Below are 20981 nucleotides of genomic sequence, written 5' to 3'. Positions count from 1 at the left end.
ATAAAATAACTGTTTCTGTTTTGACCCAAACAGTTCTCTGCATGAAGATGAACAGAAAGTTTCTCCAAGTCCATGATGTTCAATATAATAGTGCACATAACTTATAGTCGTATTTGCTCCTTTACTGACGTCAGTGGCTTCATGGATCAGGTAGTGTACCTGGCATGCGATCGCCTTGCACATAACTCCAAAAATAGCACATTTATGTGGAGTTTTGAAGTAAATTGGCCTGGGTTGCATGGGGTTTGTGAAAATTTATTTGCCACTCATCTATTACAACAGTGTGATATATAATAAATAACATTTTAGAGCAGCAGGAGATCCCAGCGAGCTCATACAAGCTTTTCTGAGGAGATCCCCCTATTATATAACATAACTCAATACATTTCGTAATATATGGTGGCCATATAAATCTGTGTCCACAAAACAACAATAATAAAGATAATGAGTTTAAATTTATCTAATAATCAATGTTTTGATTAAGCACAAAAGTTTTCAATTTCTTTCTAAACATCTGCAAAGACCTTATATTCTTTAAAACATCTGGCAAGGTATTCCAAATCATAGGACCTTTATATTTTATAGAGAATCTTCCATAATTTGTTCTTTTGAATTTCATATGACATTTTCCAGAAGACCTGGTATAATGTTGACGAATAGTATTATTCAGTGAGAAATAGTTTGAGAAAGCACTAGCCAAGCTTCCCGTGGTGTATGAATAAATGAATAAGCCTAATTGGTAAGAGTGTAACTCATATATGTTTAACAATTGGAGCGATATGAATAATTGTCTACTTTCTTGCTGGTACTTAGAAAGAGTTATAATTCTTATAATTTTCTTTTGTACTTTGTGTAGAGCATCTAATCTAGAAGGATAAATACTTGCCCATACAACATTACAATAACTCAAGTATGGGTAAACCATAGCATTATATACAGTTCGTAATGTTCTTATAGGTAAATAATGTCTTGCTCTAACCATAATCCCACGTAGCTTTGATATCTTAGAAGTTACTTTAATAATATGATGCTTCCAAGACAGATCATCATCAATAATCAACCCTAAGAAATCAGTATCATTAACACGTTCGATAATTTCATTACCAATTTTGATATTTATATTATGGTTCATCTTTTTGTTCTTTGCTTTAAAAATCATAAAATGTGTTTTCTTCACATTTAAAGATTACGTATTGCAAGCAAGCCAGTTTGCAACTTTGCAGAGTTCCTGGTTTACTGATTCACCTAAAATCTTTATATCTTTGTGGCTAAAGAGTAAATTAGTATCATCCGCAAACAACAAAAATGAGAGAAGACTTGAGCTTTGTGAAATGTCATTTACATATATTAAAAATAACAAAGGACCTAGAGCCGATCCTTGTGGGACCCCTCAACTTACAACTAATGTATCTGAGTTTACTGACTTATATTTTACAATTTGTTTCCTATCTGTGAGATAATTTTTAAACCATTCTAATGCAACCCCCCTAAAGCCATGATGCTCAAGTTTTCCTATTAGTATATGGTGATTTACTGTATCAAATGCTCTAGGGAGGTCTAAGAATAATCCAACCATGTATTCATTTCTCTCAATTGCCTGTGATATCTTATCAACAAGCTCTATGACTACTTGCTGGGTTTAGTGCCCAGCTCTGAATCCATACTGATTGTTAGATAAAATATTATTTTTGTTGAGAAATGTAATTGCTCTTTTATACATTAGCTTTTCAAGAACTTTGGAGAAACATGGCAGAACTGAGATTGGTGTGTAGTTGGAAAATTTTTCTTTGCTGTTAGCCTTATACACTACTGGAGGGTGCCATGTGAAATGTATGTGAAATGTATGTGAAATGACCATGTGAAATTACAGGCATTTCACATGGTTATTTCACATCATTTCCATGTGAAATGACCATGTGAAATGTTGTCCTCCTTTTCACATGGTCAAAACATGTGAAATCGATGTGAAATTTTTTTAGATCAAGTAGTCATAAAACATGTGATCATGAAATGGGTGTGAAATTTTGTAAGCAACTGATCAACATTTTGATATATATAAATGATAAATTAAAATAAATTAAATTAAATGTATATATGTGTTTGTGTTCAAATATATATAGCAGGAATTGAAATTAAAACAATGTGAAATAGATGGGAAAACATTCGAGTACATGTGAAATGGATGTGAAATGGATGTGAAATGACAAAAAAATATGTCAGATCATGATCATGCATGATCAAATAATTAATTAATTATAAATGGGATGGGGATGTATGTATAATCCTAGCAATGTTAAATAGCCATCAAAGCATTTTAATCACATGGACACTGACCATATAATTATCAAGATGGAATGATCATGATCATGATCATGATCATGAGTGAAATTATATAGAAATACATGTGAAATGAATGTGAAATCATACAGAACATTTCAAACATATGCATCTTTGTAAAGGTACCCTAAAAAAGTGTCATTCACTTTAATTTCCGATGGTTTAAGTTTGGTTAAACTACTTCATGAGTGAAGACAATAAATGAAATTCAAAAACAGCTGGCTAGTCATAGGCACTGATATTGTTTATTACTTTTTTCCCTATGTACAGCTCATGATTAGTGCAGGTCGGCAATGTATATTCTCTTCTTATAAATATTTATGTCAAAATAAAGTAATGTTGCAATCATGAAATACATATGCTTATAAAAAATAATGTTTGGAAATCCAATACAAACATTACATAGGGAGTATCTTACACAAGACCAAATTTCAGTCTAAGATGTCATACACGATTGCAATGAATGGTGTACCTAAAACTAAAAATAACGTGCAATCCAGTGTATAATTATTTAAATAATTCCATACAGCACTCATTAAAAAAAAATGTCAGCAACAATAGAGAAAAGCCAAGATCGAGAGGAATTATGGGTTTTTGTAATCCATATCATGCTCATAACACGTACAGTACGTACATTTTGGCCAGACTTGTAAAGAACAAGAAAAAGACATACTTGAAAAATATAATTGAATGCAATTTGTCCATATATTTTTATATATTTCAGTTTAAGGTTTTGACCGTAATTTCTCTTGACCTTTGCTTTTTCCTTTTAACTCTTCAGCACCTGTGTAGTTTAATAACTGACAAAGTCCTCATTCTTTTTTTGAGGCCGACGTCTTTTTGGTGGAAGCTGTTCCTCAACTTCAGCAACAATAGGAACATATTCCCAAGATGGTTTCTTTCTCTTCTTGCCAGCCTCACCCAAACCTTCACCAGCAACAACACCCTTAACATCACTGTCAGCCCTCTTGTTTTCCTTTTTCTTACCTTCATCAGCCACCACCACAAAAGTTGCACCTCCACCAGCCTCAACATCATCATCAACCACAACGTCATCAGCAGCCACAACATCATCATAAGCCACAGCATCATCATAAGCCACAACATCATCACCAACCACAACATCATCACCAAACACAACATCATCACTAGCCACAACATCACCAGCCACAACACCCTCAACACCAGCAGTACTTTCAGCCCTCTTGTTTTTCTTTTTCTTCTTTTTCTTACCTTCAGCTGCCATGTTAACTGCAACAGTTACACCTTCATCAACATTACCACCATCACCAGCCACAACACCCTCAACACCAGTAGTACTGTCAGCCCTCTTGATTTTCTTTTTCTTTTTTTTCATACCTTCATTAGCCAACACATGCACGGCAACAGCCACATCTTCAAATTCACCAACATTACCACCATCACCAGCCACAACACCATCACCTTCACCAGCCTTCACTTTCTTGTTTTTTCTTGATTTTCCACTGTTTTTCTTCTTAGTTGACTTGATTCTACTTGCCTTCACCACCTGGTTTTCAGGCCAGTAGAACTTCTGCCCAACCTACATGGGGAATTTAAAAGGTGTCAGTGTTAGTTAAAAAAAAAGTTTTTCATTTGACATTCCTTTACATGTACTTTTATCCACTGAGATGTTGAATGAAATTCACTGTAAGAGACAAATACAGCAAAGTAAGCCTTGACTGCAATATACACAATACTCTATCCCCTTGCAGTTAAAGACAGGGCATTTTGGGACATGGTCATTGTGTGAATAATAGTACCAGGTGAATTAAAATACATGAATGTACCTTGATGTCTTGTAGCCATTGTTCGCTGTTTAGACCACAAAGGGGAATTTTGGTTGTACCCACTGTGGAGAAGACTGATTGTAATACAACCTTGACATAGTCACCTTATGAAATAAAAATAACAGAACTCTAATTATTTTGTGCATGTATGTCAAGTATAGTATATTACGGTCAAAGCTCTACTAACAGACACCCTTACACTGGATAAGGGGACAGCTCAGACATGATTTTCAAAGAATGAGGTGAAAATGGTCCCCAAGCAAGAAAACACCGCATATTGTACATGTAGTTACTTGAATAAAAGGTGCATTTGGGACAAAATGTTAATAAACGCCACCCCTAAATATGTGCCACAGTTCAGATGCAGAGCTTATTCAAGGATTCTGTATAACTAAAAACCACTACAAAACAACTCTAAAACAGCATTGGAAATTCTTTTTCCATCAAAAGCAGTGTTCTTAAGTTCCATGTGATTATATTTCGCAGCTTGCCCACAAAGTGCGATGATCGAAGTTGAGTGAACAGACCACTGATAAAGCAATTGAAAAGTGCTGGAAGAGACGAGTGGTGACAATTAAAAGACACTTCTGTTACATACTGTAAAATTCTTGTACCGATAGTAAATATAGCATTAAATTAAAAGAAAAGATTTCCTTGTCGAGTCCAATTTTTACCTAAGCACCGCCCTTGAATAAGCGCTGCACTTCGTTGAGGGGTAAAAAATTTAATATAATAAGTGCCGCTGCGCTTATTTGAGTAAATACAGTACTAGTGCGGTGTTTGTCAACCTACAAGATGATTTAATACCTTAAACAAGTAAAAGATAGAAATATTTGCTTGAACATAAAGGTAATTATATGATTTGCTGGGCACAGTGGACCCTTGCTGTAAGCAAGCCAAAGAGTGTAAAATCTATTCTTCATACTATTGAAGTTGTCATTATATAGTGAATACATTCTCATACATTTTACTGTGTGCCATATATATGCTGGGCTATTCATTTGCTAGTGCAAAGGTTTTGTTAAAGTGAGAAAGACTGTAGCAAGGTTCAGTAGACACTCTAACTGAAAGCCATTGTTCAACTCACTATTTCTCTTGGCATGCGAAATGTATGTGGCCCTTGCTAATCTTGTGTCGCCATCCATGATTAGAAGGTCTTCTCTGAAAGGAAAAGAAATTGCAAAGTGTAAGTATGAAGTTATTAACTCCTTCAAAACAATGCACAATCCCTGAAAGCAATGTAGTCACTGCATGAAGCAGAGATGCCAACTTTCCGATGAGTGTACCACGTGGCCATTTCAAATTTTGATGTTGTTATTCAAAATGTAGTCTGAAATTCGCCTGAATTCACTTTTGCCTTTTGTTATAATCTTGCCTCGATTCCGTGTTGACTTTCTGTCTTTTGCATTCTGCAATTAACTTGCCTCGATTCCATATTTATGTTCTGTCTTTTGCATTCTGCGATTATCTTGCCTCGATTCCGTGTTGGCTTTCTGTCTTTTGCCTTCTGTAATTATCTTGCCTCGATTCCATGCTTATTTTCTGGGTTTTGGATCAGTGTACCAGGTGGCCATTGCAATATATTCTATGTCCAAATTGGCCGGTTATATGCTGAAATTCTAATTTATTAATTGTTATTTTGTAGTCATGAAGTTCGATATTTTTGCCCGTATTTTGAGTTTCTTCGGATCGTCTTGCCTATCAAGCAATGATGTTATTACATCATTATCATGATTGCTTCGTCTTCTTATCTTACTGTTATCTTTTTCTGTTATTTCTTATTCCGTACTAGTGACTCCCTTAGGTAAAGTCCCGTGATTTTATTTATTCCTTTTTTTTTCTTTACATTGTACTTGTAATTGGTGGGTGAATAGATTGTTACTACTCGACGGTGGTTTGTTTTCGGTCCTCTTCATCTTGATTTCGTATTTTTCATTCCTCATTTTGCAAGTATGTTGCCTCGATCCCAGTGCAAAGTGGGGACGAGGTTGCTCGAGAGGAGACTGAACCTGAGATCACGTGCTCATAAATAGGGCGGGCATTTTTGAAAAGAAAATTGGCCCAAAATGAATCTAGACGAAATCGTTGAAGAGGAGTTCATACGAGACCTCGTTAAAAGGAAGTTATCCTACCAAGCTATAAGTGAAAGACTTCAAGCACTCTATCCTGGTAGGTTTAGCGTGTTTAGCTGGAGTTTTTAACGCCGGTTTATTCAGGTCTTGATTTATCAGTTTGAACCAATTAAACGTGTAATGTTATGTTTATGTCAGCTCTTTGTTTTGATTGATAGAAGCACGGGGACTTAGTTCAAGAAGTATCAGAAGATACTGTAAGAAGAGAAACATAAATGTTTCAGCTTTACGCTGGGTTTCAGAGGAATGTCTGGAGGAAATGGTCGTAAGAAACATCGAACAGGTACCCGTATATTTACGTACTTATTCGGTTTACTATGCTTTAACCCAACAACAAAGATTAACACGGACCTCATGTGATTTGCGCTACGAATTTGTCTTACTTCTTCCCCGTACATTAGCTATGTTATCCCTCATCCCCTCCCCATCTTCCCTCCCCACTCACACCCCTCATGCCCTTAACTTGCTTTAGCCCTCACCCCCTACCCTTCACAACTTATCCCAAATAGTGTGTATTTCGATCCACAGTATGGACATACATATGGGCGACACATGATGCAGGGCACCCTTCGATATCAGCTGGAACAAGGTTCACGCGGTCGTGAAATCAGTCAGCGGCGAATATCAAGTATGCTGAGAATAGTTGCTCCCAGCGCCCACAACAAAAGGGCACATGACCTACTAGATAGAACAAATCCAGTTCCTTACTATGCACCATATTTTGGCTATAAGTTGCATATGGACCAAAATGAGAAGTTAGCCCAAGAGTTTGGGGTCACCCACGTCCATGCTCTGGATGGCTGTAGTAGGATGGTCCTTGGATTTATTACAATACCTAAAAAGAAGCCTATGCTTATCTACCAATATTTATTTCGGTAGGTGCTCCTTTTAGACCTTCTTCAGATCAAAACATGTCCTAAAGATTAACTTATCAGATCTGAATTATTTTCACCAACAATTTTATGATCCAATCTCTCAAAAACTAAAAACAATTCCTATCATTGGATTGTACCCTCCCCTTCTGCATCTGGAAGATATACATGTATGAATTTTACATCTCTTTGTATAAATCCAAAAATACTTATGAGGTATCCAAAAAGTAAACCCAACATTAAAAAGACTTCTTCATGATCAGGTAGTCGTGCAGTACTTCATACGTGACTGGGCCTGGGTTATAATTTATTGGAGAGATCTTTCATTTTCTTTCAAAGCTTTTTAAAAGCTCATGCTGGATTGGTTGGTAACTCAACTGGGGGTGATATTGTTTCGCATGATTTCAAACCTTTTCCTTTTAACAATCCTCCTTGCTGACTAGTTTTCATTTTATCTAATACAGGCCTCTTCTGCTTCAGTTTGGGTTATTTGATCAGGTGCGTGTTGATCATGGTACAGAGTTCTGTCTCTGCATCTTTGTACAGGAGCTACTCAAGAATAGACGTCATGATAACAGCAGGGCCCCTTGGAGGCAAACAACATCCACCAAGAATTACAGGGCAGAGAGGCTTTGGCCAGAGGAAAATTCCAGAGTAAACTATCCGCTTAAAAAGGCACTCTGCATTATAAAAGAGCAAGAGATCTTCAACATGGAAGATCCTATGGTTAGTTTTGCTGTATCCTGGCTGACCATAAATGTCAGCAAAGTGGGATCTGAAAACTTTGTTAATTCTTGGAACCATCACCGAATTCCAGGTGAGTGGTGGTATTTCATGTCAGAAAGTCATGCACTTTGAACTTCACTGAAACCACAAGTAACCATAACAATACAGCATTGTTATCTACAGAAGTATTTGGCTCAAAATGTGTTTCAAACAAATAAGCAGCTAGAGTGAAAGGGTACATTATAGCCACATTACGCGTTGTGGCTTGAGCATCAATGTGGAATGTAGCAATTCATTGGTATATTCTGAATGTATTTAATGGCTTACACACTAGAAAACATTTCCTTCTCATTTACAGGACCCAAAGGATGTATACCCATTGAGAAAATGAGAGGGACAAATCAGGCTGTGCCATTGGAACCACATTTGATTCCTACAACTCCAGAGGCTGTACGAATGTATGAAGAACGAGGCGGAAGGCTGAATACTGACCCCAGCATTGGTTATGATTCAATCGCATGCTATGATCACCTTCAAGAGTCAAGGGAGCATTTATTTCTTTCTCGAAACTCCTCTTTTGCAAGCATATTTTGTGATGTTGTTCATGACAGGATTGACACATTTGTTACTGCAATTAAAATTTTTATTGAAATAACAGAATTCCTTGCCCAAACAGAGGCCACTTCATAACTGGAGAACTAAAACATTAACTACAAGTTGAACTGCAATCAAAAAGAAAATATAAACTTTTTTCCATAAAGTAAGAGTAACTGATAATTAGTAATTTCAGTCAATGCCTGGCACACACAAGTTAATCAACAAAGGCATTAAAACTCCAAATGTTGTTCCAGGCTTATCTGCATATCCTAATGAAATATCAACAAACTATTATAAGCTATCAGTAACAGATGTATAGAAATTAAAGAATTTCATTGTCCACATCTTCCTCATCCTGCACATCAATCTTTGCTTCCCGTAAGGCTGAAGTAACAGAAAAGTCAGGAATCCCTAAGATTCCAGCTAGTCCACTGACTTTCAGTGGCTTCCTCAGTTGTGGATCAGGCAGGCTAACCCTGCACAGAGGGCAATCCTCTATTTTGGATGCACATAAAAAACAGCCTATTAGCTGGCCACAGCCAGTCACACAAAAATACATTACTGCAGCACTGGTTTGTTGGCAGATGACACAGGTAGACACCTGCTTAAGCTTTTTAACTTCCTTGTTTGATTCTATATTATCTTTAATTTCAAGGAACATACTCTTTATCTCAGACATGTCTCCTGTTTGAGCCTATGGGGGTTAAAAAGAATAAAAAAATGCATCTTAGAGAATTAGTTTGGATTTTTAATATTTTTGCACTGAATTTTAGAAATTATATTAGGCTTCAAATAGAAATAAAACGATTTCAGAAGCTGCCATTTTAATTACATTTCTCTCGATTTTTCTTAATTGTATTTCTAATTGATGTGCTCAAGAGTTGGAGATGTGGTCGTGTGACCTAAAGAAATCCTGAAAAGTGTGTTTCAATTTTTTTTTTACTAATGACTATTTTTATTAAACTCAGAATATTATAAAGATACACCTACATGTATGATTCCTTGAAGAATACTTACAGAGTTCTGTGAGAAGAAATGATGTTGTTCTTCAGGAACTGTTCCCTGCCTTGCTTCATCTTCCTCCCCCTCATCAAGAGTGTAAAGACCAGTGTTAAGAGCTTGCCAGACTCCTGGTTTCCACTTTTTGAATGTATGCTGTGATATCACACGAAATGTTCGCTGAGATGTCCAAAACTGTTCTTCTGCATAGGTGAGAAAAACTTTTCAGAGTATGCAACTTTTTGCACCAAAATTAAAATAGCTATTGACAAATAAACACGGTCACACCAATTCTTTATGTAAATAGTTAGCAATGCAGCTTGATAAGGTTATGGCAAGGAACCAATGCACATTTTCAGTAGTTGGCAGTGACATGTGGCCTGCAGAACACCTACGTATGATGATGATATATGCATGATTTTTTGAGCAATAAAGAGCAGTACTAGCAGACCTGGGTGAAAGGGGATACTACTACTACTACACCACCACCAACAACAACACCATCACCACCAAAGACAGGGAGAGAAGCACCAAAAAAATAATGTCAAGAAGCAGGAATCATGGGTCGAGGGAGTGAGTTCAAACTGCCCTGTCATTTCTTTTCCTGTCATTAGAGAGCCATAGAGAAAAACTCAAGCCACAGCATTGCCCCAAACACTGACAGCTTTTTCTCACTTTGTTAAATAGTGAAATACAGTTTTAGTTTAAATTAGTTCCTGTCCGTGAAAGGAAACTTTATTTTTCTACCTACAATACCCTGGTTCACTGGCAAGAACAAAACCAAAACTCCCTTCAGTGTCATTGCACCACAAGATAAGTCCATTGTGACTGTAAGGGTGCAAATGAAACAAAACTGAAGAACTTACTTCTTGTCTCAGAGGAATCCATGATAGGTTGCCCCCTTGCATCCACCACTACCAGTCTTACCACCTCTCCTTGCTCCCGCAGCTCTTGTTCCACAGCGCTACAGATGATTGGTACAGACAACTGACCAAACTTCTCAGAGACTTCACTCAAATTGATTGAAATTGAGAAGACTGTCACCATTTGGCCCTCATCATCAACAGATGAAAAAGTGAAGTCCTTCACAAGGCTCGCTGTTTTCTTTTTCTTGTTCTTGATAAAAGCAAGACCCGGTGCTGGTCTTTTCCCAAAGCCAGCACCCATCCCTGATGGTCCTGGAGGAACAAATTTACTTCCGCTTGGGGTTGGTTTGCGAGGGAATGAGGGAGTGCTGTAGCTAGCAATAACAAAAGACAACAGTCAGACATATGTAATATACACAACTTTATTTCAACTCAGATTTAAGAGTAGCACATGAACATTATATTGTCGAGAAAATAAATGAATAAATAAATGAATGAAATACACAAAAGTACATTGATGATGTCTGTGAATTATGTGAATAAGTAAACTAAGAAACAACACTGGATGATATTGTATCAATCAGCTAAACTCAAGAAAGACGGGACAACAGAAGTCCGGCAAGAAAACACAAGCACAGGCTTTATTTCAAGTGAAGTCCACATGGAACTGACGCCATCTAACATACGGGAACTAAATGACGTAACGATGTAACGATATGTCACGCAACATGTCACATCTCCCCCAATATAGAAAAAGCAAGTAAAAATGAAATATGAAATAAAATAAAATAAGAAAATAATGAGCCATGCAAATCTAGCATAATAAATGTTCATTGGCAAGTGTTCAATGTCTATAACCCCTTCAAAGTCCAATGATCATGGGCCTGGCCTTGTAGCCACACAGCAAGTTCTATTAAGTCTCTTTAGTATTCAAATGTCAATGTTCAATAATAGTGAACCATAACAAGTGTTCAACAAACTAATCAAACATGCGATGCTAAAGTTAGGTTCAGTGTTCAGTACTCAAGGTTCAGTAACTGAGGCCAAGAAGCATGACAGTCAAGTATTGTAATCTGCGAGATAGGATGGTCTTTTTACAATCCGTCCTGAGCGGGTCCTTGTTATCACACCACAGTCCGACTCAGCTATCTCTCGGTTGAGTTCAACAAGGGAAGTACCGGTATCCAGGGTGCTGCTTGACTCTCCTTGACAAGTTGAGTCACCGGTTGTGTCAGGAGTGTTTGAGACTTGTGGTGGTAAATTAGTAGTAACCTCAGGAGGCAGCTCATTGGTTCTCTTCAGATGAACTCTGTTTCGTCTGTAAGACGTCCCATCTCCTGTCTCCACTTCATATGACCTCTCATCGAGCCTTTCCACGACAACTCCCTTCTTCCACTCCTTTTTTCCCAGTACAAACGGCTTCATTCGCACAGTGTCACCCTCGCTCAGAGGGGGTAGATCTCGGGCGTTGGTGTTGTAATACCGGGCTTGCCTTTGCTGGACTTCCTTCAATTTCTCTCTCTCGTGAGCCGAGTTGAGTGTCCTTGGCTCCAACAGGGTGCTAGTTGTAGGCAGTAGAGTTCTTGTTCTTCTATTCATGAGCCTCTGGACTGGACTGCTTCCAATGCCTTGTGATGGGGTGTTGCGTTCAGCAAGGAGCCCCAAGTAGAAATTGTCTCCAGCTTTGGCAGTCTTGCGAAGCAGTCGTTTGGCAGATTTGACAGCTGCCTCTACCTTGCCATTGGCTTTGCTGTTGTAGGGGGATGTAACACTATGCTCAATGTCCCAGGTCTTTGTCATTCTCTTGAATTCTGCAGCTGTAAATTGAGCGCCATTGTCACTTACGAGCTGACATGGACTGCCATGTCTGGCAAAATGAGCCTTGAGTTTCTTCACCACAGTCTCAGCATCTACACGGTGCAGCTTGTCCAGTTCCCAATAGCCACTATAGTAATCCACTGTCACCAGGTAGTCTGTCTGGTTCAGGGAGAATGGATCAACAGCTACTTTCTCCCACGGCCTCTGTGGCACTTCATGGGACATGAGGGTCTCTTTGCCACGCGAGATTTCAAACAGCCTACAGGGCTCGCAGGTTGAAATCCAGTGTCTGAGTTCAGAGTTCATGCCAGGCCAATACACACTTTCCCGTGCCCTCCTGAGACAGCCTTCAACACCAGCATGGGATGCATGTATGTCTCTCTTTACTTCGGCCCTGAGTCCCTGGGGTACAACAAGGCGCTCACCTTTGAAAACGAGCCCATCATAAATGCTAAGCTCATCTCTCATGCTGTAGTAGGGGACCAGTTGGGAAGGAACGTTGGTCTTGTCCTCAGGCCAGCCTTTCAGTATGGTGCTCTTCAGGGCTTGTAAGGTGTCGTCTTGTTCAGTCTCCACTCGAAACTTCTGTAACTTCCCTTGTCCAATGGGCAGGAATTGGACGGCATTGACAACTTCAAATTCATTGCAGGTTTCTTGGCCATCAGCTGGTAGGTATGATCGGCTCATCATGTCTGCCAAGTGCTGTGTGTGACCCGGAGAATACTGCACTTCTATGTCATAGGCCAGACTTCTGAGCAACATGCCTTGTAGACGTTTCGGTGCCCTGTCAAGCGGTTTTTTGGTGATGGCTTCAAGTGGCTTGTGGTCCGATCTGACAACTACCCGGCGACCAAAGGCAAAGTGGTGCCACTTCTCCAGTGCAAAGACAATAGCAAGCATCTCCTTTTCTATGGTGGCATAACGGGTCTCAGGATCTGTAAGTGCTCTGCTAGCGTATGCCAGTGGTCGACCTTCTTGCATAAGTGCGGCACCAATTCCCAGGCTGCTGGCATCACACTGTATAACAAGCTCTTTGTCAGGACTGTAGTAGGCAAGGATTGGAGCCTGGGTGACTAGTTGTTTCACTTCATTGAAAGCTTTGTCTTCAGCATCGCCCCAGTACCATTCGACTCCCTTTTGTGTAAGTCTTCTGAGTGGTTCCATTACTTGGGAAAGCTTTGGAAGGAATTTTGCAAGATAATTAACAGTTCCGTTAAGTCTTTCAATGTCCTCCTTGGTCTTTGGTGTTTGCAGCTTTAGGATAGCTTCTACCTTACTTGGATCTGGTTTCAGACCCTCTGTAGTGAGTTGGTGCCCCATGAAATCCAGTTGTTTCACTCTCAGGGTCACTTTCTCCTTGTTGAGGCGGATGGATTTCTCTTTGCAGCGCTGGAAGAGTGATGTGAGGTTTCTGTCATGGTCCTGCGTGGCATCCTCAATGGTGTCTCCAACACCATAGATCAATATGTCATCAGCTATACAGGCAACACCCACCAGTCCTTCCAGGGCTTGATGGAGTCGTTTTTGGAAGATCTCAGAGCTAACAGAGAGTCCAAAGGGAAGACGTCTCCACCTGTACCTCCCGAATGGGGTAGAGAAAGTGGTAAGCAGACTGGACTCTTCTTCCAAGGTACAGTGCCAATAACCATGACTCAGATCAACTTTGCTGAAAACTTTCGCCTTTGCAAGGTCAGGGAGGATGTCATCCAGTACAGGAAGCTGGTAGTGTTCCCGCTTTAACGCGAGGTTAAGGGATCGTGGATCTATGCAGATCCGAAGACTTCCATCCTTTTTGGTTGCAATTGCCATCTGATTTACCCAGTCGGTGGGTTCATCTACGGGAGCGAGAACTCCTACCCCGACCAGTCTGTCAAGCTCCTGCTTAACCTGGTCTCGCAGCTCAACAGGCAGCCTTTTCGGTGGACGAAGTACCGGCTCTGCATCGGGCTTCATGGTCAGACGTACAGAGCCAGATAAGGTGCCAATGTCGCCATTGAATACATCAGGAAGAGCTTTTAAGACGTCTTGCTGGCCTTCAACTACTCCATTAACACTTTCAAACTTATCATAGTTGACTGTGATCAGCTTCATCTTCTCAGCTGCCTTGCGACTCAGCAGTGGGGTTAGTTCAGCTTCAACAACAACAAACTTCACCATGTACTTCTTGGAGGTTTTGGGGTTCTCTAGGAGGAGTTTACAGGTACCAAGTGCTTTCATTTTTGCTTTGTTCCACATTTCGAGGGAAATGTTGGATGGCTGAATTTCACTGTTGCCTATGCAATTTCTGGGAATGATGCTGACAGTAGCTCCACAGTCTATTTGCAGTTTGACTGGGCTGGAGTTAATGTTCATTTCACAATAGATTGGCTTATCCTTCCTAGATGCAACACCATTGACAAAAGCATTAAGGGTCTTTACAGAGGCCACATCCGAGTCGGAGTCAGAGGAGTCACAGGCCTGATTCACTAGGTGCACCTTTCCTTTCGTCTCACAGACCACAGAGCCCTTCCAGTGATTCATTTTCCCGCATGCATTGCACCGTTTACCCCATGCAGGACACAATTCTTTTTTCAGAACATGAGTCTGCAAGCAGAATTTGCACTTGAGCTTTCGTGACTGCGTGGTTTTCCTGTCAGATGATGGTTCAGGAGGGTCACTCCGTTTGCCATTCGCTCTACGTGATTGGTTTACCCAGTGGACTTCCTCAACTTTTTCACTCGCACCAATTGCCTGCAGTTGAGTTGTGGCACTTTCAGATGTGCGGCAAATATCAATACATCTCGTTAAATCCAGCTTTCGTTCTTGAAGGAGCCTTTTTCTGGCATCGCCATTTCTAATGCCGAGAACAATACGGTCTCGAAGAAGAGAATCAGTCATTCGAGGGCAAGTGCAAAAGTTACATGTTTCAGCCATGTTTCGTAGTGCGATCAGGTATGCATCGAAGCTTTCGCCGACTTCTTGATTTCTTTGGTTGAACTTGAAGCGTTCATACGTCTCGTTGACTTCACCCGTGAAGTACTCGTCAAACTTGGCTATTATGGTGTCGACCTTTTCGGGGTCTTCGCCAGTGTTGTACCGAAAGGCGTTGAAGATCTCCAATGCACCGTGACCGATGGTACAGAGAAAAAGGGCTTTTTGATATTGAGCATCTTGGCTGGTAATCTTCGCTACAACCGCGTAGTTAATCCAGGTTTGTTTCCATAATTTCCACTTTTTCGGCGAACAGTCCGCAACGTTGAGTGGAGCAGGAGGTTTTACATGTGGTAATGGCGGGCGATTCGGTTGAGCAGCGCTCAAGGTTTGTGCAGAAACGGCGTCAGCTTCAACTCCGGTTGCAGGCATGACTTGCAGCGGTTCTGAGCAGATTCTCAACCGCTGCCACCATGTATCAATCAGCTAAACTCAAGAAAGACGGGACAACAGAAGTCCGGCAAGAAAACACAAGCACAGGCTTTATTTCAAGTGAAGTCCACATGGAACTGACGCCATCTAACATACGGGAACTAAATGACGTAACGATGTAACGATATGTCACGCAACATGTCACAGATATTATATCAGAAATTAGAGATAAATAAATATTACTCTTTAAAAAAAAGATAAACATGTAGCTGTTAGCTGTCCTTGATTGAGCAGTTAACATGTTCTACAATTTCGGAGCAGAAAATTTAAAGGAATGTTTTTCATAAAATGTCAAACGCCCGTACTTGATTACCTAGCGCATAAAGGTCGAGAAGAAAGCTCGAGAGGAAGGGATAATGAACGATACGGAAACAAAATTACTTAATACGTACCGAAAGCCAAAGGTAGAGGGCGCAAATTCTTCCTCGTCTTGATATTCTTCAGCACTAAATGCGATGACAGTGGCATTCGTTATCCCGGGTGGTAATAAGAACTTCCCATTTGACGAAGGCCATATATTCTCAATTTTGCCATTTCTACTCACTTTTAAGTGTAAACCGTTCTCGTGGACAGTAAGAAATCGAGCTATCGTTGATTTGTAAAGGCTTGACGCCGTTAAACCGACTGTTTTTCCTTCGAAATCCAGCGAGACAAGATCCGCCATGCTGTTTAACCCGCCTTTTTAGTCACGTGACATTTTCCCGCCAAAAGAGTATGCGAGGTTGAAAAAATAACCAAGCTGGGTATGGAATTGAGGCAACAGAAGGCAGAATACGAACAACGGAATTGAATTCTTAATTAGGTAAATAAAATAGACATGGAATTGAGGTAAGATAATTACAGAAAACAGAATACCAAAAACGGAATTAGGTAAACAAATTAGACCTGGAATCGAGGCAACAAAATTACAGAAGTCCAGAATAGTCTACCAAAACGGAAAATTAGACATGGAATCGAGGCAACATAATTACAGAAGGCGGAATATGGAAAACGGAATGGACATGGAATCAGGGCAACATAATTACAGAAGGCAGAATACGAATAACGGAATACTGCCGTTAGGTACACAAATTAGACATGAATGGAGTTGAGGCAACACAATTACACAGTGCAAACTTCACGGATGGTACAAAAGCAATGAAATCTAAACAATATTGTTTTTAGAAATCAGAAATGGCCAAATGTAACGATTGTGCAATATGAAATCGAAGAAGGAAACGTATACTAAGAATGAAGGCGTCAAATATCCGGATGGCATCATATAACTGAAGGAACTTAATTGCAAAAATAAAAAAAAAAAAAAAGGAAATCTGTGATGGCCATTACCGAATAAAGACAACAGTCTGCCCATCGCAACAAAGTGATAACAACTTTAAGAATGTCAATAAATATAATAAGAAATTAAAAGGGATAAATAAGGACGAAATATTTAAATCGATAAATGGCCATGTGTGACACTTATTCTTTCCTGTATGTACATTCTGTGTTAGTTTCCCACATTTTGAACCTGGTCTCCCACGAAACTTTTTGTGGATTCTCTTAAAAAATAACTGCATAGACTTTTTTTAAGATTGTCATAAGTATTTGTGCCTAGAGCCTCCTGCATCGGTTTGAAGGGAAAACCTACTTCATGCTTTACATGTATGTATATGTATGTATATGTGCGTGAATGTATGCCATGTATGTACCTGTGTATGTCATATTGAAGTTACAATGGTAATGGTACCAAAATAGAAAAAGTGACTGCTTGATTTATTTTAAAAGGCATATACTACAACATTACAAATAAATATTCTTGAACTTACGCAGACTTGAAAACAAATCCAGATCCTTCCAACCTCTGCTCAATCACATCTACCACTGACTTACCATCTTTGGGCTGTGGCCTGTTGCATGCCTTTCCCTTGTACTTGTCTATCTACAATAAAGAGCAGGTGTATTATGTTGTTGTTTCAAATTTTTTCTTAGGTCAAATTTTTAAAAATGGATTGATTTTTATTTTCCTTTGTTTAAGAATACGATACAAGACAAAGAAAAATAAAGATCAAACTAGTTTCATAAATTTGAAACTAAGGAAAAATTTGAACTACAACATATGCATTAAAAACCAACATAAAAGAACCTATGACTTTCAGTGTCAGGCTGAAAAATTTCAAGTATCAATCTAATAGACTGAACTTCAACCTTCAGCAAAAGTTATTATAAATATTGCTGTGTCCCAGAAAGTGCTGATCAAATTTCATGAACAAGCAGGCAAATGAAGATGCTAGTGGAAAACCCTCCTAAGTGACTATTTAGGTCAAAAAATTTTTTTCGTCAAAAGTGCCCGATTTTTTGCATATGGCTGTCAATTTACTTACCTAACAATGCCTTGCTATTTTTTTCGCCAGTTTGCTTTTCGTTTTCGAGAAAATCGAAGCCAAAATATCCAAGAGTCGTTGAATGGTGTGCAATGAAGCGAAACAAAAGGAAATCCTTATGTAAATTTGATAGTCTCTGTTAGCGTGTGTTACGTGGTTCAAGTGATTAAAGCGCGTGCATGTCTTGAAATATGGTATGGGACGTCGGTTCAAAACTTGAATTTTTCCCGTTGTTTTTTTTCCTTTTTTTTTTTGCTCTTCGTTTTATTATATTTTTGTTAACAAGAAAAACCTATTTGTCGATTTAAACCACCGAACAATGCCAGTCAGATCCGTTGGTTCAACGCTGGCTTCGACATTTTTCCTTTACTTGACAACCGTCACGGACGGATGTTATGTTAATTGATCGAAACGATCCTCTGCAAATTGTTGCTCTGGTTCGTCATCAAGCTCTGTTTCAAACGATCATCGATTTTGCGATCGCTTCGCTGAATGGCATGAAAACGCACAGGCATGCTACGCGGACAAATTCTTTTACGTACACAAAATTTCATTGCAAATGGATCATTAGCACTCGTAGCTCAATCGGTAAGGCGCAAGGTTGTTGAGATATCGCTGGTCAGATTCGCTGGTTCAACACTGACAAGGACACTTTTCCTACACTTGACAACCCGTCTTGGAGGCTTTTCTTTTTTCCTTTTATTGCTGATTATTTTTAGTTGGAAATCGAAGTCTGATTCGCCCAGCCAAGAAAACCAACAACTGAAACAAGCAAAGCAGAGTACACAGTCGAGCCAGCGCGGTTACCGGGCTCATATAAAGAGGCCCTAAATCACTTAATACTGCTTAATAACATTCCGAGTGTATCGGAAGATTTGCCCATTTATCGATGCCACGGTCGATAAACTTTTCAAGGTCTCTTTTTAAAGCGAAGTTTAAGCGTTTGAACATGCAGCGTTTTCAAAAAGCGTCACGAACGTTAATATTTTGTCGTCAGACCGGTTCGACACAACATCAGCCCCTTTTTTTCCTGTTAGTTTATCTCCTTTTTGAAACCAAAACATTAAAATAGGCCGTATTATCGATGCTGCTAGTGCTAAAATAAACCGTTAAGTTCGCATCGAAATACGCCTTCGATTAGTAAAGTAGCGTGTGTATTGTTGAAGCGACCTTTGGGGAAATTAGCTGATCACTCCAACACTCTTTGTTTGGTTGCTTCTCTTTTTATTTCCACTACTGATGACTTCGGTACAATACTCACAACGTTCTCTTACTTGTTGCTCTTGACTGGTTACAGCAATTACTACAACTACCAGGAGCTAACTCGTCACGTTCCTTTTAAAGGGACAACCACGTCATCCATCAAATCAATGTCAATCTGTCAATTAGGCTAACGTAATGTCATGCGCAGTTCAAATAAGGTTCTATTGCGACTGCGCACCAAGCTACTTAGCATGTTTTCCTTCGAGGTTATCGAGGTTGACTAAAACGTTTTCTACCTTGATTTTAACCGACTATTCTAAAGTGGCTGACCTAAATAAGGTAACGTGAGCAATATAAAAGTTACAATCTTCGTTCTTACCGATTAAAAGTTTAGGATAACACTAAGTTAAAAGATAAAAGTTGTTGTTAAATATTTCATACAACATAAGTGTTACAAGAAATAGGTTTGCAAACTGCCAGCTTCGTGGGCGGGATTTCCAGTTAAAACTATCCATCTCATTAACTGGACGTGCTCTTGGTACAAACATCCTCTAATGAGGTGCCGCTGCTATTGTTAGGAATCTTTTCTTTATTTGGGTAGAAGTGTGAACTAGGAATAAATGAATTTAAACATCGTTATCAAACTCCTTGAAAAGGTCAGTAAAAAGGGCAAGGTTCGACTGAAAAATTGGACAGGAGACTGAAAATAAGTTCAGGAGTCTAACGCGACTAATTCCAAAAAGAGCGCTTCCAAAATCCAGATTTCAATTTTTACTTCATTTTCTCGATCGACACCCACGAGTAAACAAACGAGTTGCTGGACAACGCAGCTAAACCGAAAACATGCAGTGCAGCAACGGTGCTCGCAGAACATGAATGTGCCAAGGCATCCTCCCAAGAATCGGCTACAAATTATTGAAGTAGACACTACATTTTCAAAATAGTTAGATTACATGGCACCATTTCCAGTTTAACAACGGTCAAGTAATTTACACATATTTCACTGAAGAAGTAGTTCCTAGGAAACGCAGCACCTGCGTACACATCAACAACGGTAAGAAAAGGCAACATTTTTTAAACACCTAAAATATTCCAATATTATATTTCGAATGACCCAACACCTATTTCTCAAAACATTACCATTAACTTTTTACCCATTATTACAACGAATAAATATGGTTGGGAATTTATATCTTGTTTGCATTTTTATTGTTTTACAGTATCGAAAGATTCGCCCAATTAAATCAGCGACCGCTAGATACAAGTATATATTATGTTTACAAAATTAATGCTCTTTGATCATGTTCGAATAAACTAACGTTTTGTCGAGAGACCGGTTCGATACAACCGGTCAGCCCCCCTTTTTTCTGTTAATTTACAGGTCGACTGGGGTGTCTCGAAAAATATTGACATTGTAGTCGATCGAACAGCTAATACACCTCGACTACTTTACTGTAGAAATTTTTTACAAGAACGTTGAAGCAGAGATTAACCAATATATACAATCCTAGAAAATATTTCAAAATATTATTTAGACTTCAGTTCCAATTAGAAGAAAAACGATTGATTTCATCTTCGGTTATGTCAGTATAAATTCGAAATTTCAACATTTCCTCTATGGCAAGTCCCCTGGCATTTGAACCAGCGAAACTTCACATTAGCTGATGGAGCCAATACAAATATTATAGTCATATATCCTTCTGTATCCTCGGGCTCCTGTACGCGTTCCCCTCCACTGTCCTGTTTCTTGTACCAGAATAATCAAGATTGTTAAGCGTTGACTCATAATTTTTGTTTTTATTTCACAACACAACAAGTAAAGGAGGAACATGCAAGAACTTTAACTATTTACAAATATTAA

At 39.1% G+C, this 20981-nt stretch overlaps 3 protein-coding genes across 8 annotated transcripts in view; 2 read left to right on the top strand and 1 right to left on the bottom strand.

Annotated features, from left to right (window-relative positions):
- LOC145482706 (uncharacterized) overlaps positions 1 to 15379 on the top strand; it is a 162925-nt gene extending 147546 nt beyond the window's left edge. For all 3 annotated transcript variants that reach the window (XM_081461346.1, XM_081461345.1, XM_081461347.1), the window contains one exon: positions 15285 to 15379. The gene's annotated coding sequence lies outside the window, so the exon portion shown is untranslated. The remainder of the gene's footprint in view (positions 1 to 15284) is intronic.
- LOC145482709 (uncharacterized) lies at positions 2453 to 19069 on the bottom strand. Of its 4 annotated transcripts, XM_081461348.1 has the most exons (4): positions 17363 to 19069; positions 5233 to 5306; positions 4146 to 4249; positions 2453 to 3898 (listed from the first exon to the last, which is right to left on the bottom strand). In XM_081461348.1, the coding sequence occupies exons 2-4, from the start codon at positions 5288 to 5290 to the stop codon at positions 3131 to 3133; spliced, it is 930 nt and encodes a 309-aa protein (XP_081317474.1). In that variant the 5' UTR covers positions 5291 to 5306; positions 17363 to 19069; the 3' UTR covers positions 2453 to 3130. The 4 variants fall into 4 exon arrangements, with proteins under 4 accessions (XP_081317474.1, XP_081317477.1, XP_081317475.1 ...); XM_081461351.1 differs by lacking the exon at positions 4146 to 4249; XM_081461349.1 differs by lacking the exon at positions 17363 to 19069 and having other exon boundaries at positions 5233 to 5886.
- LOC145482418 (uncharacterized) lies at positions 7448 to 8565 on the top strand. The gene is made up of 2 exons (XM_081461044.1): positions 7448 to 7966; positions 8234 to 8565. The coding sequence occupies exons 1-2, from the start codon at positions 7861 to 7863 to the stop codon at positions 8563 to 8565; spliced, it is 438 nt and encodes a 145-aa protein (XP_081317170.1). The 5' UTR covers positions 7448 to 7860.
- Positions 19070 to 20981: the final 1912 nt, after the last annotated feature.

This window comes from Orbicella franksi, chromosome 3, assembly GCF_964199315.1.
Source record: "Orbicella franksi chromosome 3, jaOrbFran1.1, whole genome shotgun sequence".
NCBI classification, from domain to species: Eukaryota; Metazoa; Cnidaria; class Anthozoa; order Scleractinia; family Merulinidae; genus Orbicella; species Orbicella franksi.
The sequence above is the reverse complement of the archived record's forward strand: the minus strand, read 5'-3'. Positions and strand labels throughout refer to the sequence as shown.